The sequence below is a fragment of the Vipera ursinii genome (genome assembly GCF_947247035.1).
Source record: "Vipera ursinii genome assembly, chromosome: 10".
Taxonomy (NCBI): domain Eukaryota; kingdom Metazoa; phylum Chordata; class Lepidosauria; order Squamata; family Viperidae; genus Vipera; species Vipera ursinii.
The window spans coordinates 7,945,330-7,961,213 of NC_139520.1; the positions used below are offsets into that span (position 1 = coordinate 7,945,330).

General features: G+C 44.2%; 1 protein-coding gene across 1 annotated transcript in view; it reads right to left on the reverse strand.

The window, feature by feature from the left end:
• Window positions 1–15,884, reverse strand: part of CMIP (c-Maf inducing protein) — a 164,820-nt gene that overhangs the window by 6,040 nt on the left and 142,896 nt on the right. Inside the window, exons 9-18 of the mRNA XM_083370369.1 lie at window positions 15,205–15,309; window positions 12,124–12,477; window positions 10,576–10,641; window positions 7,598–7,624; window positions 6,005–6,053; window positions 4,845–4,952; window positions 3,593–3,709; window positions 2,954–3,094; window positions 2,136–2,183; window positions 1,177–1,323 (exon numbers count right to left, since the gene is read on the reverse strand). Coding sequence (XP_083226495.1) covers window positions 1,177–1,323; window positions 2,136–2,183; window positions 2,954–3,094; window positions 3,593–3,709; window positions 4,845–4,952; window positions 6,005–6,053; window positions 7,598–7,624; window positions 10,576–10,641; window positions 12,124–12,477; window positions 15,205–15,309 — 1,162 coding nt within the window. The remainder of the gene's footprint in view (window positions 1–1,176; window positions 1,324–2,135; window positions 2,184–2,953; window positions 3,095–3,592; window positions 3,710–4,844; window positions 4,953–6,004; window positions 6,054–7,597; window positions 7,625–10,575; window positions 10,642–12,123; window positions 12,478–15,204; window positions 15,310–15,884) is intronic.

A 15,884-nucleotide genomic window follows, 5' to 3' on the forward strand; every position in this document is an offset into this window, starting at 1 on the left:
AAGGAAAGAAAGAAAGAAAGAAAGAAAGAAAGAAAGAAAGAAAGAAAGAAAGAAAGAAAGAAAAGAAAGAAAGATGCTGAAGTACGTTTTATCCCAGGATTGTAGCAGGCTTTGGGCTGGATTCAAGAAAGATGCTTCGAAACAATGTGTTACCTCCCTGCAACCTTTTAAAGCAGCTGTGTCTTTTCCTAGGATTACAAGGAACTTCTATGAGCAAATCTGCGATCCTGAGAACTGCAGATAATGCCATGATTTGTGTTTCCAAGCATCTTTTGTGGAATTACATCTAAGGAATTGCATGACTTTGTTTAACACAAAATATTTTTCTATGGTCCAGAACGAGTTCTACCACCAATGTCCTTTAGATGTGGAAGATAACTACAATGTCTAATTTTGTTTCCCCCGGGAAACTGCTTCTGGAGTTTGTGCTTGGGATGGAAAAAAAAATATGAAATTTTGATTTTGGGATTTGTTGATTAGATCGGTTTTTTGCTATAGAAATGGCAAGTATATATTACTATATAAAAGTTGTAATGTAAACTATATAATGAGGTTGTAATGTTATTATCTTCTACTGTGCTAAAGAGTGTTGGAAGTCAATGCTTCCCCCCCATCTTCCCTCGTTTTCCCTACACTTTCTCTTCTTCTCTTTTTCTTCCCCAAGTTTCCCATTTATTTCATTTCCTTTGCATTTTATACTCTGACAAATAACATTTGTAAACAGACAAATAAAAAAAAAGATAGGGAAGACAACTTCCAGTTCGCAGACAATATAGGCTTATTGCAGATGATGAGAATATATCTGTGTGTGATTGAGGTGCAAGAAAAAATGACTGTAATACGGGGGGTCCCCAATCCCCGGTCCGTGGACCACCACCGGCCCACAACATGCCAGAAACCGGGCCACACAAACACACGGAGCTCCATCTGCGGGATGCAGACAGCATGCAAAACCACACCCCCTCCAGTCCAGGGAAAAATGTCTCCCCACGGAATCGGTCCCTGGTGCCCAAAAGGTTGGGGCCCACTGCTGGTAATACATGGAGCAGAGGGACTCTGAAAGAGGAAGCCACGCTTTTGAGAGAAATCTCCTTAAAAGGGCTGGGTTGCTTGCACAGGACGAAAGCGGCTCTTCCTGTGGTGAAGCACTGGGCCCTCACGGTGCACTGCTCATACCTGAGTTGACCACAGGTTCAGCTGCTTGAGGGAAGGTAGTTTAATGAGCTGCTCTGCACAGGCACTTGTGACGTTGGTAAAGGCCAGGCTGAGGTTCTCCAAATTTCCAAAAGAGCCCGAGCTTAAGAGACGAGCCAGGTCCGCATCCTGAAAAGTAGAAGATTGCAGAGATCAGTCAAGGAAACTCTCCCCTTTTTTTAAACAGAGAAACATGGATGGATGGATGGATAGATAGATAGATAGATAGATAGATAGATAGATAGATAGATAGATAACCTTTATTGTAATTTTTCAATGTGGGCACACTGGCACACATTAAAAATGAAATTCTATTGCCTGCTCTCAAAGTGTACACATGCACAAGACACATATAGTCATGCTACATACATACATATGTATATACCTACACCCTTACATATAAATACCAATAAATATTAATCACTGTCCATCTTGAAATACACAGTGGAAAGAACCTTGAGAGTTCACAAGGTTAAAACTGCGACTGAATCTGATGTTCGGCTTTGGATACCACAAAGCCCCCTCCTCCAAGAAGACAATGAGGAAAACGGGTCGTCAAGAGGATGTGTAGCGTCCCAGACAATCCTGCGGACCCTGCTCAAGCAACGCTTCTGTGCTATGTCCTGGAGGGAACTGCCAAAGATCCTTTCTGCCATCCTCACCACTCTCTGCCCCACCTTCCTATCCGAAGCAGTGATGCTTCCAAACCAGACTGTGATACTGTATACAGGATGCTCTCGATCATCCCTCTATATATGCTCGTCATTGGCAGAGGAGTCTCTAATTCTATAAATTATACTGTGCATTCCTTCCATATAATGCCCAATACCAAGGAATGGTATTGTGACACATCAAATGTTGGACTTTGAGGAAGCAGGATAGGAAGACATTGACGTGTTCTGTAGGCTCAAGATCACACTGAGATTCAGAAGGGAACTCACCGTGGATTTTGATGGCAGTGTTAGCCTGGTGGGACCGCCTTTCCTCTGCTGCAAAAAAACAGATTCATTGCTTACAAATGTGACAACCATGGACCTACATTAGTAAAGCATAGGCTGGGGGCTGCAGAAGGTCCAGAGTTCAAGTCCACATCTTCTCTCTACAATAGGAGTGTCCAACCTCAAGAACTTTTTAAGACCTGTGGACTTCAACTCCCAGGCTGGCTGGGGAATTCTGGGAGTTGAAGTCCACAGGTCTTAAAGTTGCCCAGGTTGGACCCCCACCCCACCCCGATATACACAATGACCTCTGTTGATATTGCCTCAATTCAGTGCCAAATAGTATAAGCAAAAATGAAAATACATTCTTCAATGGATTACAATCAAATGTCTTCTCCGTGATGCTTCCTGCTGTTTGGAATGATACCTTCCCCTATTCAACATTCATACTGCTCCCACTTTCTGATTTTTTTAAATTGCACTAACTAACTAACTAACTAACTAACTAACTAACTAACTAACTAACTAACTGTGGCTTAGACTTAGTCCTCTCTGAACTTCTGGTCTCTGTTCTTTTATTGTGTGGAATTTCTGACCAACCAGCAGGTGGCAGCATCTAGCCGATTTGGGTGGATCATGAAAAAGCTAAGTGGGACCACACCTGGCCAAATCTTGGATGGGAGAATCTCAAGAAGCAAGTCTGTAGGCTACAACTATATGTCAAGCCAAGTCTTGGAGGATCCCATGAAGCAAACAGGATAACACCTGCTCCTCCAAAGTAGAAAGGTGGAATATATATATATATAATCCGAGAAGCTCACCAGCTCTTTGAGTTCCCTCTGTCGGTCACAAAGCTGCTCGTACATTTTCTTCCCCACCTCAGTGCTTTCGAGGGTCGAGATGATCTGAAGCTGCGTGTCCTTGTTCTCAATGATGTTGTACTCCAGCATCAGGCAAAGGATCTGAGTGACAAGGAGAGAGAAAGGGGGGCCCCGTCACTGGAGGTAGACTCACAGCATCGCCCAGACTTATCTCTTGTCTGCTTTCCAAATGGCAAACACTGTGTTGAAGGAAAAGTCTTCATCATGGTTCAGTCCAAGCCGGGGATAAACAACATGGCGACTGCTTTAGGAAGAAGGTTACAGTTAAGATGGAGGGTTTGTTATCACTGTGAGTTGTGGGGGGGGCAGGTATCTCAATGTATACATGGTTGTACTTTGACGATAAAGGTCCATTCATCAGGCCTATTTCTGACTAGAGACAGATACGTTTGCACCATTAAGGGTTGACCTGCTGTGTTTTTAAAGCTTGGGATCACTCCTTCTGTCCCTGAGTGGTCACAGAGATGTTTGGGATATTTCATTTTCAAAGGAAGGACAGACCAAATGCAGGCACGAAATATCTGCTTCCTTGTTTCCGTCTGGTGTGACAAATAGACCAAGGGATAATGGCAGCCTTACCTCCACCATGGTTTGGTTGCCCCTCAATGCCAACAACATGCAAGGCCCCAGTTTGTTCTCAGCCAATGAAAGCAGAAACTTTTTTGTCTTGTAGCAGGAGCCCATTAAAATGTGAACCTGCAGGAGAAAGAGAGAGAGAGAGAGAGATAAAAGAAAGAGACACACAAACACACATAATTCAGGAAACATCTTTTGGTCCTTCTTCCAAAGTAGCCAGGAAGGTGAATGGCCAAATCTTGCAAGAGCATTTTAATTCCAGTCCAGACTTTCCTAAATTATTGTCTTCCAGATATGTGGAATTATCTATTGCTCTCAACTCAGCATAAGATGATAAGTGTTAGAGTTACATCTTTGGAAAATAATTTAGGGAAGGGATGCTCCAAGTTAAAAAGTATAGTTTTCTGGTTAGATTTGGCAATAGCAATAGCAATAGCACTTAGACTTATATGCCGCTTCACAGAGCTTTACAGCCATCTTTAAGTGATTTATAGAGTCACCATATTGCCCCCAACAATCTGGGTCCTCATTTTACAGACCTCAGAAGGATGGAAGGCTTGAGTCGGTCAGGATCGAACTCCTGGCAGTGAGCAGTGAATTAGCCTGCAATACTGTATTTTAACCACTGCGCCACTGTGGCTCTTGTTTTATCCCTAAGAAAATAGGTAAACAGGTATAAATTCTTAAAACAAAAGTCAACTTGCTTCTCTTTTCAATTTCTTGTGACTTTCAATCTTAGGAGATTCTTTGTTTGCTCCTTTATCTAGTTCGGATGCCCAACTTCTACTCTGGTTCTAAAAGGACCAAAACTTTTTTTCTCCAGCTCAGAGGTAGGAAATCTGTGTCTGTACATAATCTGGAGTATGTGTCTCTCCTTCGTGAAGATGTAGACTTTAGACAGGAGGTGAGTGAAGGGTATCCTATATCTAGCACGAGAGCAGTGAATGCAACCAGACCGTAATGATAAGTGGGAATGGCCTTGGGAGACAGGGGGAAGAACCATGGTAGGACAAAAGACAACTTAGCCTACAAAATGAATGGGAGCAGGCAAACATTTCAGAAGGGACCCTCCCTACTTTCTTGAGCTGTAAAGGGGGTGGGTGGGGGAAGAGATGTACTTTCAGAGTTGCTAGATTCTGTCAATGTAGCTTTACAATAAAATAGAATTAGCCCACCTGGTTGCGTTTCCTATCTGGACCACCTTGCAAAAGTGACAACATGAGAGCAAAAAAGACTGTGAAGAACTGGCACATACCATACTGGCAAACAGTTCCCCATCATCATCACATGCCACACCACCAGGGCTGTAGAGCTGGAACCAGCCGTCCTTGCCGGCCCGCACGCTCAACAAACAGGAATGAACCTGATAGAAGAAAGACACATGAGAAGGTGGCCTTCAAAATAATTCTGCAGAGGAAGAAAAATGGAGACCTCTGGTGCTCTAAGGGCTGCTTAACTCCTGCTCCTCCTGGTTGAGCATGTTGACGAAGCCACTAGGAGCTGCAGTACCCCAACCTTGCAGAAGACACATTCCTTCTCACTGGAATGGTACCCAGCTCAGCAATAAAACACATTCTTCCTTGCACCTGATTAGGCACCAGGTGTTCCACTGGAACACTTTTCTTGCAATCTGCAACAGGTCAAGGAGTCTGCAAAATGGGCCCTCTGATCTGAACCCTGGAGCTGATGGGAAAGAAGGAGAAGACGACTTTGTCTCCTGCAACTGAAAGTTTTATGTATCTGTTGTAGTTATGCACCCCGTTGTAGGCCTGGGATTTCTGAAGAATTCGGGTTTTCCATCCAGATGTTTTAAAATGTTGGCAGTCTTTCCTGGGCGCTCAACACAAATATCCCCCCTTATTAATCATCCCTCTGTCCATCATATCTGTCTGTCATATCTATCTACTGTATCTGTCTATCTATATGTCTATCTATATATCTGTCTGTCTGTCTGTCTGTCTGTCTGTCTATCCATCCATCCATCCATCCATCCATCCATCCATCCATCCATCCATCCACATCTGCAACAAACATAGACATAACTGTGTGCATGCCACCATCACAACAATGAGCATTTCTGTGATGCAAGCAAATGTTCAGTCTTGGTTATTCAGGAGATGAAGGGCATTTATCTGGAGCATTCATTTTGCCCTGCAATTTCCAGATGCAACAATTCTAGCCAAGCTGCCGAGATATCCAAGCTGTGTTTCATGCATGAAATAATTTATTAAGAAGGCAGCAATATGAAATCATTTATAAGAAGGCAGCAACAGGCTCCAAAAGTCTTTTCAGGAAAAATATCAAAGCCGAGAGGCCGACTTGCACGATGGAACTCCAAGCAATTTATAGCCTACATGTTTTGCCAAACAACCCGTCTCCCTCTTTTTTTGGTGCTAGGCTGGATGGAACACTTACTTCTTGTCTTGGGTCTTCCGCAAATCTTTGAATGACGTACTTCAGCTCCCTGGAAACGAAAGAAAGAAAGAAAGAAAGAAAGAAAGAAAGAAAGAAAGAAAGAAAGAAAGAAAGAAAGAAAGAAAGAAAGAAAGAAAGAAAGAAAGAGAGAGAAACAGAAGTATGCAGTTGGTCATCTCCCAAAAAATACAGAGTACAGCTGTTTGCATTTCATTCTGATGATGGGCTGAGTGAAAAGTTACAAGGAAACGCGGAGGGAACGATTACGTTCTTCTGAACTGGGGCTTTACACAGTGGGAAAAGGTCTTCCGACAGCCTTGAAACAACCCATGATAGTTAAGGACTTTAATCCTTGGAGACTGGAAAGCGTCTCGCATGGAGATCCCTACCCCATTCCGCGGCTTCTTTTAGCCAGACAAATTCACAGCTGGAGACCTCTTGATGCAAGCCAAGGGGGAATGTGGATGCAAGCCAAGGGGGAATTCTGTGTGTGTGTGGGAAGGAAGGTGTTTGGAATCCTTGACTGGTTTGTCCAGGATGGGATAAGGACTTCTGCCTTGGGTAGGGAGTTGGACAAGAAGACCTCCAACGTCCCTTCCAGGCCTATGATTGCACAATTCCTTGCATGTAGAAAACAAGCATTTCAGTTCAGTGGCTGGAACCTCTCTTTCTGACCTGCTGTCAAGCATCAAACAAACATTATTCTGCTTCAGCCATTGTTGTTTCTTAGCTTGCCTACAGTCACAGCGGGGAGGGGGATGTTTAGGTCCAGTCTGAGAACCAAGGTCATCGGAGAACCACTTGGGTGGGACATGAAGAATTTTCTCATAACAATTGTCTGGGGTTTAATTGGGGAATGTGACTTGCACTGTCAGGGGAAAGGGGAGTTTCTATATTTTTAATTGACTGTTCTGGTGCCAATGTAACCAGAGCTGGTTTTCTATTCATCCGTGCCGATATGCTGTACTCAATAAATGTCTCAACTGTGCTTACTTCGTTGGGATCAATCGGTCGGAACCTGGACACCTGCTCTAGCTGACTGACAAAGCATCCTTCCATCATCACTTTGAACAGGGGTCTTCAAACCTGGCCCTTTTATGACTTGTGGACTTCAACTCCCAGAATTCCTCAGCCAGTCACGCTTGCTGAGGAATTGTGGGAGTTGAAGTCCACAAGTTATAAAAGGGCCAAGTTTGAAGACCTCTGACTTTGAACATCCTGCTTGGACACATGGGAATGGCTACAGGGAAAGGCTGTTCTTGTCTAATGGCTGGTAGCATGATTTGATCCTGCTGAACTGGGGGGCGGGCAAAATAGTCCAGCTAAGGAAATACTACAGCTGTCGAGACTGGATGCTACTGCATCATAAACTACTGAAGAATGGCCCTTGAGGGAAGTCTGATCCTTTTTGCGTGGCAGAGAAAATGCCTGGGTTGTGTTCCTCCACTTTTATGAATGGAGGAGGTGTATTGGGCAGGGGTCTCTTTTAGTCTTTACAACTAAGAGTCTATCGCTTTTGAAACTTTTGACCCAGTAAAAGTACTGGGTCAACCCCGTACTACAGGAGATTATTTCAAGCAAATAAGCACTTACTTTGTGAACTTCTCATGTGCAAGAGCCCTGAAATAAAAACACAGGATATTAGGCAGGTGTTTCCGCCCCCCACCAAAAAAACAACAACAATAATACAAAATCCATAGATCCAATGCATATCAAGAAATGACTTAGGAGCTGCCTCAGGGCTCTTCAAACTTGGCCCTTTTATGACTTGTGGATTTCAACTCCCAGAATTCCTCAGCCAGCGTGCCTGGCTGAGGAATTCTAGGAGTTGAAGTCCACAAGTCATAAAAGGGCCAAGTTTGAAGACCCCTGAGCTACATTGTCTCTTGTCCTCTCAGCTGTACTGGACTATTAGCCCCATCATCCTAGCCTTTCTGACCACCGGCTTTTAGAGATTTTAAGGAAAGTCACCATGTTGAGCTGCACATGTTCAAAGAGAACAAAACCAAAAGTGGAAGTAGAGGGAGAAACACTCTTTTAATAAAACAGAGCTAAAAACACAGATAAATCTGACAAAAACGGCCTTTGATGGAAAGGTTCTTTAATCTGTTACGTTTTAGGGCTGTGTGATACTGGGGATTTAGTTCAGAAGGGGCCGTTTAACACAGAAGAGGGCAAACATGAGACTTGTTTGAGATTCATTAAAGTAGCTACATCTGCCCAGCTACCCAAATGCTTTCATGAGCCACATACAGAAACCGCATTTATGACTTACATGTTTCAGAAGGCCTCTTCCTAATAAGATCTGAAGCCCAGCACTATCCTAATATGTTTATCATGAGATACACCAGCTTTTTTCACGATGAAGGCAGACCTGATGGGAGTTTTAATGCTTAGGAATTTGTTCTTTGGGAGAACTATGGTTTGAGCACCAAAAAAAAATCAGTCCATGTATGTGTTTATAAACATGTGAGAAGCTGACCAGAAGTAGGCCAAGTCAGTGAATTTTAGCTATTTTTTTTAACTGTGTCCCTTAATTGGTGAGGAGATAGGAAGTAAAATGAATAATTCAGTAAGAAAACATTAGAATGTTTTCTCAGTCATTCAGGCAGAATTGTGTGGAAGTTGGGTCAAGCCAACTGGACTTACTTTCTTGTTGGTTTGAGACATTTCACTGCCCATCCAAGCAGTTTCTTCAGTCTGAACAAGTTGGTTAGGGGAATCAGAGTAGGCAGAGAGTTGTTAGGATATCCAACTCAGTGGTGGGATTCGGCCGGTTCGCACCACTTCGGCAGAACCGGTAGCTAATTTTTTGTTGCCCAGGCCCAGAACAGACTTCCGGAAGCTGCATCCACACAGAAAACCAGTTGTTCACCTATTTGAATCCCACCACTGGCCCAACTCCTAAAATTGTTAGGGATATTCCCTCCCCAGCCTCAGGGTTTCTTCCTCAGATTCCCCCTAGCCAACTTGTTCAGACTGAAGAAGCTGCTTGGATGGGCAGTGAAATCTCTCAAACCAACAAGAAAGTAAGTCCAGTTGCCGTGACTCAACTTCCAGGTTATTAGAATGAGCCTCAACTACCAGCTGTAGCAGTCTCTTGACTGCCATCATTCCGGCGAGCCTGTGACCCAAAGCCAACTCAACCTCAACTAAATTGAAGTTAATATCATCAAGAGCAAGGCTGGGCAATTTCCGTTCTTTGAATCTGGGAGTCTCACAAAATCAAACATCTAAAATTGGGCGCCAAGGAAGTAAGCTACAACAGTGCAGGCAAACTACAAGAGTGAGATGTCGTGCTAATTTTCAATATGAAATGAGTAAGTACATTACACATCCGGTGTGTGCCGAATGCACTTCAGAGAGTTATTTGGAAAAAGCCAGTCTCAAAATTTCCTCTAACAAGGTCGCAGCCTCCCCAATCCTCAACCCATGCAAAACTACTGTATGGAGGCTTAAAAGGGAGCTCATTCATACTTAAGGCATATTGGGAGAAAGAAAAAGAAAAAAAAAAGCTCGTGTGTCATCAAAGACGCAAATGGAAATTTCTAGGACCAAAAACCATGCGTTCGCGTAAACAGGATTTTCAGCTTGATTCCAGTCCCAGGTGTGCTTGTTAATTGCACTGCAATTAAAGCCCATTGCGTCTGAATTAACATTAGCAAAGCAATTAATGGTCACTTGCTCAGAGGTCCTTGCATCACATTCTCACTCTGCCCTGGGGTCCTTGGTTAAAAAAAAAACAACAAAAAACCAACCTAACTCAGATAAATGACACCAAGGACCTTTCTCCATTTCTCCCTGTTCTTTTGGAAGAAAAGCAAGTTGCTGAAAACTGGGGCCTTGCAAGGCACCAGGCTCCCCACGGAGGCTTAAGCTTGCAAATTGGATGATTATAGGCTGTAATGTTCACCCCACAGAGACATCTTCATTTCATAAACACTGGTGTCATTAATAGGCTTCAGAGGGACCATCAGCAACTGTTTCGCTGGATTCAAACACTATGTTTATGGAATGGCATGTGGTTTGATGCTTCTTCTTTCAGCGGGCTGTCTTGTCCTAGCACATCTGCTGAGACGACTGCTAAGTTACCTCTTGTTTGATCCCAACAACTCAGCCTGTTTACTTTTAATTTCAATTTTTGAGAAGTCCCCTTCACCTACATCTGACCCTGGGACTACATTTTTCCAGATTCAAGGTGGGTCTGGCAAATTTCTCAGTAAGTGATCAATCACCCTTCGGTGAAAGCCTAGGTCCACCCTTCAAATCTCATAAAAACTCATGGGATGATCATGTAAAGTCCTTGTGCAATTATCCCAAGACTCTAGCCATTGTTTTGCATTTTCAAAATGATTTTAATTTGCAGCTTTGCAAATATCTTTTTTTTTAAAGAGGGAGAAAGGAAAAGGTAAACTGCAACAACAATTTCCTTTGTGGCTGCGGGTTTAAATGGTGGGACTCTGTTTTATGTATTACAAAGGCAAAAGAAACCATTGATTAGTTAGTTCTGACCAATGCAAGCTATCTTCCAGGAAAAGAGCAAATGAAACATCCGAAAAACAAAAACTTACTCTTTGGGGAAAGGGATGGGCTGGAGCAAACTGGCCAGAGCAGGTCTCCAATCTTCGTAATCTGATCTGTAATTAGAAAAGCACAATTAGTCTAAAGTCCGTTGTCTTTGTGCATGAGTTTAACCTTGGTCTCTGGCAGCCTTCTTTACCTGAGGCCCCAGGAACTACCCAGATGAGGCTCCCAATAGCTCAACCCTCCTGGTCATTGACCATCCTAAATAGGAATTCTGGAAATTATAGTTTAGAGAGTACCTAGAAAAGATTATCCCACTCCAACTTCATTTATTCAACTTCCAACTTTTTAATTGGCCCAATGGGGAAACCCTAATATCCACCATGTGTTTTATCTGTTAATTTCATTTATTGTTGTGGTTGATGAACCTGCAAGCTGCAATTTTGTTGTCTTTTGCAAGGAATCAGTGCTGACTTAACACAAACTTGTTACCGTATATAATCCTCCAATGGAACAAGAGTTGCTGGGAACAGCACAGATACACAGGCTCCACCTTACCTGTAAACTGTGCTCAGGAGTCAAAATGCAAATAAAAAGGACCTTTTTCATCCTTAATGCTAATACTGGAATTCCATCAGCAGGACTAGATACCTCTTCCAACTTCCAGGAAGAGTGTTTAGATTTACTACTATGCTATGTATTTCATGGGATTCTTGCTGATGTTGAGAAGGTGGGTAGAAATGCATAGGTGCACGCACACATGCATGTACACACACATTTAACCCAAGAAAGTCATGTGGATGGTTTTAAGTCATTTCTGGAGTTCCACCAGCAGGATTAGATGCTGCGTTGAACATCTACCCTTGAGGAACAGCATTAGATCTACTACTATGCTATCTGCTTGTTTCATGGGATTCCTGCTCATGTTGAGAAAAAGACAGGCGGAAATGCACACACGTGCACACACGTGCACATATATGCGCACTGAACCCAAGAAAGTCATGTGGACTGTCTGGATAATCATGGTGAAGAGCAACTTTGGAAGTATTTTTGGAGTTCCACCAGCAGGATTAGATGCTGCGTTGAACATCTACCCTTGAGGAACAGCGTTAGATTTACTATTATGTTACCTGCTTGTTTCACGGGATTCCTGCTGATGTTTTCTTTTTTAGTTTTTTATTAGCTGATAGTATAAAATACCAAAACACAAAAGCAAGTAGTAGTAGGAAACAAAAGGGAGGGAAAGAGAAAAAGAGAAATGTGGAAGAGAGGGGGGAAAAGGAAAAAAAAATGCATTGACTTCCAACTCCCTCTGTTGCAGTAGAATAGGGGATTAACATCGAACCTCAACTTTTTACTTTTCCATAATGGTATATAAACTAGCCATTTTTATAACAACAAATCAATCTAATCAGTAAAACCCAAAATCAAATTTTCATTTTTTTCCCACCTCAAGCACCAAGTCCAGAAGTGGATTCCTGCTGAGGTTGAGAAGGACACTGGGTGTCCATACACACGGACACATGCCCACCCGCACCCTTAACCCAAGAAACTCCTGTGGACCATCTGGAAAGCCATGGGAAAGGGCAACTCACAGCATCTTGAGTATTTCCACAAAGCAGCCAAGGATGCGATCCGCCTGGGCACTGAGTTCGATGCTAATGCTACTGCAGGTGGGGCTAACCATCAAACAGTCAATCAGGTTGGGCTCGCTGTCGTTGCCAACGCTGGCGGTCATCTTCTGGTTGGCCACGTTGTTGCGTTCCACCTCGACGTGGATCTCGTTGGACGTGACAATGACGGATTTCAGGCGGGATTCAGCCAACGTTGCCTCCCGAGACATCAGGTCAGGACTGGTGTGGAGAAGCCGAAGAGGCAGATTGGGCTTGCGGTCGCAAGGCTGCTGGCAGCCATTCCGGATTTCCTTCAGGCTTGGAGAATTGTCCCGGCTGTTGCAGGAAAAAAAAAAGCAAATGGGAAAGAATAAATAAGTTGAAGTTGCCAGACATAACAGAAATAGTGGGGAAGAGGCCAGACGGCAACTTCGCAAAGTTTTGCAACATATCCTCTTTTTTTTATCAGCTTGCCTCTTTATGTGTTTTTTTTAAAAAAAAAATCTTGGCCAGCTGCAATTAAACTGTCCTATTTATACCAAAAGAAAGCAAATGTCTCCCCAAAGGAATTTGCAATGCAGCCCCCGTTTTGTGGCAGTCTGTGAACTTGGCCATCCTGGGTGGGAATGCAACCGTCTCAGCCCGATGATGCAAAACCGTGATGCAATGTTCCTTTCAATAAACAAACCACCAGGAGAGTCAACTCAATTTCCTAGAAAATTGATTTATGGAAGACAAAAAAAACCGTCTTCCATCTCCATTCTTATCTCCCAAGAACTAACAGCACTCTTCCCTCCACACAAACCTTTAACTTCGGACAACTACGGATGTATGTGTGTTTGTGTGGCGGAAGATTTTCAGACTACACAGGAACACACATTGCTGCTTTTTTCATAATCAGATGTCTGCTCCAGCTGGTTCAGTATTGCGGCCTTCAGCAAGGAACAACGGGACCCTTGCCAATAGGTTTAAAATTGCAACCTCCATAAGTCTCAGCGACAATGCTCGTTGGCCAGGGATTCTGGAAACTGTAGTCAAAAATGTCTAGCACAGGGATCCCCAACCCCTGGTCCGTGGACCAGTACCGGGCCATGGCATGCCAGCAACCCATCCACACAAACAAGCAAAACCCCATCAGCGGGATGCAGGCAGCACACAAAACCACGCACTCTCCAGTCCACGGAGAAACCTCTCTCCACGGAACCGGTCCCTGGTGCCCAAAAGGTTGGAGTCCTCTGGTCCAGCAGACATCAGAATGTCCATAGCTTGTCTAGGCTGATTTTCAAAGATTTTCAATCGATCAATCAGAATAGAGATGGAAGGGACCTTGGAGGTCTTCTAGTCCAATTCCCTGTTCAAGCAGGAGACCCTATACCATTTCAGACAATTGGCTGGCCAAAAGTGATTTATGGGCAGTAAAACATCCATTCTGGGCTCATCGTAATTTCAAATGGTCATTAAACAACCGGTCATAACTCAAAAACTACCTGTTTTTTTTTTCTCAACCTAAGGATATTTTAAAAATCGGGACAGATCCTATCTCCTCCTATCTTTGTAGATATCTCATCCACTCTAGTGGCAGAAAGTGAAGAAGAACTAAAGAGCCTCTTGTTGCGAGTGAAGAAGGAGAGTGCAAAACTTGGGTTGAAACTTAACATTAAGAAAACCAAGATCATGGCATCTGGCCCTCTCAATTCCTGGCAAATAGATGGGGAAGAAATGGAGGTAGTGACAGATTTTATTTTCCTGGGCTCCAAGATCACTGCAGATGGGGACTGCAGCCAAGAAATTAAAAGACGCTTGCTCGTGGGGAGGAAACCCATGGCAAATCTAGACAGCACACTAAAAAGCAGAGACATCACCCTGTCAACAAAAGTGCATATAGTCAAGGCTATGGTCTTCCCAGTTGCAATGTATGGCAGTGAAAGTTGGACCATAAGAAAGGCCGAACGCCAAAGAATTGAGGCCTTTGAACTATGGTGCTGGAGAAGACTCCTGCAAGTCCCTTGGACTGCAAGGCGATCAAACCGGTCAGTCCTAGAGGAGATCAACCCTGACTGCTCTTTAGAAGGCCAGATCCTGAAGCTGAAACTCAAATACTTTGGGCACCTAATGAGAAGGAAGGACTCACTGGAGAAGAGCCTAATGCTGGGAAAGGTTGAAGGCAAGAGAAGAAGGGGACGACAGAGAAGGAGGTGGCTGGATGGAGTCACTGAAGCAGTAGGCGTGAGCTTAAAGGGACTCCAGAAGATAGTAGAGGACAGGAAGGCCTGGAGGAACGTTGTCCATGGGGTCGCGATGGGTTGGACACGACTTCGCAGCTAACAACAACAACAACATCCTATCTTTGTGGATCAGTACAGATCCACAAAGAAGAGGGGGGCCAACCTATTTTCCAAAGCACCAGAAGGTAAGACAAGAAATAAGGGATGGAAACTAATCAAGGAGAGAAGCAACCTAGAATGAAGGAGAAACTTCCCAACAGTGAGAAGAATTAACCAGTGGAACGGCTTGCTCTCCAGAAGCTGAGGGTGCTCTATCACTAGGGGTTTTTAAGAAGGGACTGGACAGCCACTTGTCTGGACTTGTCTGGGGTCTCCTGTTTGGGCAGACGGTTGGACTAGAAGACCTCCAAGGTCCCTTCCAGCTCTGTTATTCTGCTCTCCTCTGATTCCATGCAAGATATAAATTTATTTCTGCTCATGCAGCACAGTTCTCTTCATAAAGATCACAAGCTGGAAGCAATGTGCTCTCTTGTGTTGGTTTTTGAAGCCAAGCCCATGCCTCTTCACCAGAAGGCTTCTGAGCTTCACAGAGTTAATAAATAGCCTCCTGGTGAGATGGCTGGTCTTCTACGTACCAACTGAAGGTCTCCCACGTCATGCTGGCAAAAGTCCAAAACTGCCCCGTTCCCCACAGCTTCACCCCAATATCGAGAAACACCTCCACCCACCTGTCCTTGCAGAGTTTGCTGGGACAAACTTAACACGTTTGGATGCAAATTCATTTTCTTGCTCTGATGGTTCTCCCTGAAAGGGCTCACTGGGAGATGCAGTGACTGACCTGTTGATGAATTCTTCGTAGCAAGAATAAATGGCTGCTAAACAGACGGCAACGAGATTCGGAAGGACCCGGGGATGCGGACACTGACCAGTCGGCCCGTGCATACTGGAATGACAGAGCAGGGATGTGAGATGGTGTATCCACATCGTTAAGGCAGGAGCAAGCATAAAGTCTAACAGAAGAGGATATTTGCAGCTCAGGCTTGAACTGAGGGGGTCCCTGATGCTCTCTGAGCTTGGTGGTTTTCTTGCAGACATTTCATGACCCAGCTGGGTAACATTATCAGTGTTAGAAGAGATTGGGGTGAGGAGGAGGAGGAGGAGGAGGAGGAGGAGGAGGAGGAGGAGGAGGAGGAGGAGGAGGAGGAGAATGACTATGGGATCCTTGTTGCTCGCTGAGCTTGGTGGTTTTCTTGCAGACATTTCATGACCCAGCTGGGTAACATTATCAGTGTTAGAAGAGTGTGGGGTTGGGAGGAGGAGGAGGAGGAGGAAGAGGAGGAGGAGGAGGAGGAGGAAGAGGAGGAGGAGGAGGAGGAGGAGGAGGAGGAGGAGAATGACTATGGGATCCTTGTTGCTCTCTGAGCTTGATGGTTTACTTGAAGAAGTTTCATGACCCAGCTGGGTAACATCATCAGTGTTAGAAGTGGGGTTTACCTTGTAGGATAATGAAACATCTGC